Source organism: Glycine max, chromosome 16 (genome assembly GCF_000004515.6).
Source record: "Glycine max cultivar Williams 82 chromosome 16, Glycine_max_v4.0, whole genome shotgun sequence".
Classification (NCBI taxonomy): domain Eukaryota; kingdom Viridiplantae; phylum Streptophyta; class Magnoliopsida; order Fabales; family Fabaceae; genus Glycine; species Glycine max.
The window spans coordinates 9351484-9353835 of NC_038252.2; the positions used below are offsets into that span (position 1 = coordinate 9351484).

At 40.5% G+C, this 2352-nt stretch overlaps 1 protein-coding gene across 1 annotated transcript; it reads left to right on the forward strand.

The window, feature by feature from the left end:
* The first annotated feature begins 1714 nt into the window (after positions 1-1714).
* LOC102659439 (uncharacterized mitochondrial protein AtMg00860-like) lies at positions 1715-2059 on the forward strand. Its single transcript, XM_006599752.1, has one exon. It carries the CDS (start codon positions 1715-1717, stop codon positions 2057-2059), a length of 345 nt encoding a protein of 114 aa, XP_006599815.1.
* Positions 2060-2352: the final 293 nt, after the last annotated feature.

The following is a 2352-nucleotide window of genomic DNA, read 5'->3' on the forward strand; positions in this document are numbered from 1 at the left end:
TGTTAACTTCAGTTTTGTAGAAAGTAATGTATGATTTGCATTTTTAACATCAGTTCTATATAAATCGATATTGAATTTGCATCTAAAACTTACACAACGTCTCAATTCAATCATCCTCACTCGTTCCATTCATCTTTCTCTCTCAAAACCCTAATGCCTCTACCAGCTAGATGCCTCCTCCACCACCACCTCGTGCCACCACCTCCCTCCAACTCAAAACCTCTCTCTCTCAAAACTCTTACCTTTGCTCTCATCGTCTTGAAACCCTTGCTCTCTCTATCTAATGCAAAGTAGGTGTTGCTTCTTGTTAGTCACTATTCACGACTAAGTTTTGTATTGAATATTTGCACAAAATTAGCGCTTTACCTCCAATTTATAGTTCATTTTGTAGGAATTGTACATATTTTCATGTTTAGTTTGATTTTATACAATAGATGCTTCCATTTTTGTGAAGTAATGTTGAAACCACTTCAATTTCAAGCTAAAAGAAGAGAGGGTTCAAGTAGTTGGTGTCTCGCTAAGCGAGGCAAATGCGCTTAGCAAGTGACATCCGCTAAGCGAGGCATACAGCTCGCTTAGCGTGTTGGAAAATCCTAGAAGATGATCAGTTAGAGATGTGCTGGCTCAGTGAGCCGCTAGCTCGCCCAGCGAGTCAGTTGTCTCTTCTCGCGCTTAGCGCGCCCAGCTCGCTAAGCCAAAATTCACTTACTCTCGCTTAGCGAGCCAATCTCGCTAAGCGAGCCTTCAGAAGCTGAAACATCCAATTAGCCTTTAAAACACTGAAGTTGGAGGAAACTAGGGGAGGGATTGAAAAACAAAGCCAAGGGAGAAGTTGAAGCGATAGAAATTGAGCTACCAAAAGAGTTTAGGCTAGAGGAGTGAGATTAGGGTTCTAGAGGTTGAAGGAGACATCTTTAACCCTTCTTAGCCATTTTCTTTCACTTAAACTTTGTTCTTCCCTGTATTGAGAGTTCATTTCTTGTAATGGAAGGCTAAGCCTCTTGGTTGGGAAGTTCTGCTAAACCTTGATGTAACATTATTTCACTATCTATTTAATGTTGTTTTTCTGTGTTCATTGCTTCTATCTATGCTTATTTTTATATGCTTGTGGCTTGATCACCCATTTGTATGTATAGTTAGGATTTTTAGCATTGGAAAGTGCTTTAAAGCCTTAGAGCTTGGTAGAGCAAGCTAGAAAACTGTATGTCTAGGAATGGAGTGAAGTGATCTAGTCCATATTATGCTGTAGACTTAATGCGACTCTTTTAGGTTAAGTTTGTTGAATGATCAAGGACGAGGTTTAAAGAGAGTCAGGCCCATTCACTAGAGGAATCTTGGTTTGGGTAATTTCTCAGCATAAGAACACTAGGATAACATTAAATAGATAAAAACACATAACATCAAGGAAAATTCAGTAAAACGACCCAACGTTTTTTACTTGACTGTTTTTAGTTCTCAAACTTTGGATATTTAGTTTGTATTTGACTAGATTTTAGAACAAAAACTCAATTTGATATTTATCTCGCTTTTAGTCATATACAAATGTTTGCTCATTGAATGTACAGTTTCTAAGTGAAACAAATTCCATGTGGATACGATACTCGGTCTTACCGTTTTAATATACTACTTGTGCGAATTGGTACACTTGTGCCATTAATACAACACTTCCATGGACGAGCATCTTCAACATTTGGAAACAGCCTTCCAGGTATTAATGGCACATCAATTCACATTAAAACTTTCTAAGTGTTTCTTTGCACAGAAACAGGTGGAATACTTAGGCCATTTGGTTTCCACTAACGGTGTGGAACCACTAGCCGAGAAGGTTGAAGTTGTGCGTCAATGGCCATCTCCACGCACCACCAAAGCTTTACGAAGCTTCCTAGGACTGGCTGGGTTCTATAGACGGTTCATCAAGGGGTACGCAAGCATTGTCGCCCCCCTAGTGAAGGCTACCATTATGGACCCATTTCAATGGATTGATGCTACCCAAGCTGCTTTCGACCAACTGAAGCTTGCACTGTCCTCGGCACCAGTCCTGGCTCTTCTAGATTTTTAGGGGTGGGCATGGGTGTTGTGCTTTCACAAAAGGGTCACCCAATTGCGTATTTCAGTAAACCTTTCAGTGCCAAATTACTCCGGTCATCGACCTATGTCCGGGAGTTGTTTGCTATTACGGCGACTGTTAAAAAGTGGTGACAATATTTACTGGGGCATTATTTTGTCATCATTATCGACCATCGGAGCTTGAAAAAGCTTCTGACTCAGGTGGTGTAGACGCTGGAGCAATATATGTATCTCGCCAGACTGATGGGCTATGATTACGAGATACACTATCATTCAGGAGCCAAT

Coding starts and splice junctions, on each gene's coding strand:
- LOC102659439 (XM_006599752.1), top strand. CDS start 1,715: ATGGCACATCAATTCACATTAAAACTTTCTAAGTGTTTCTTTGCACAG.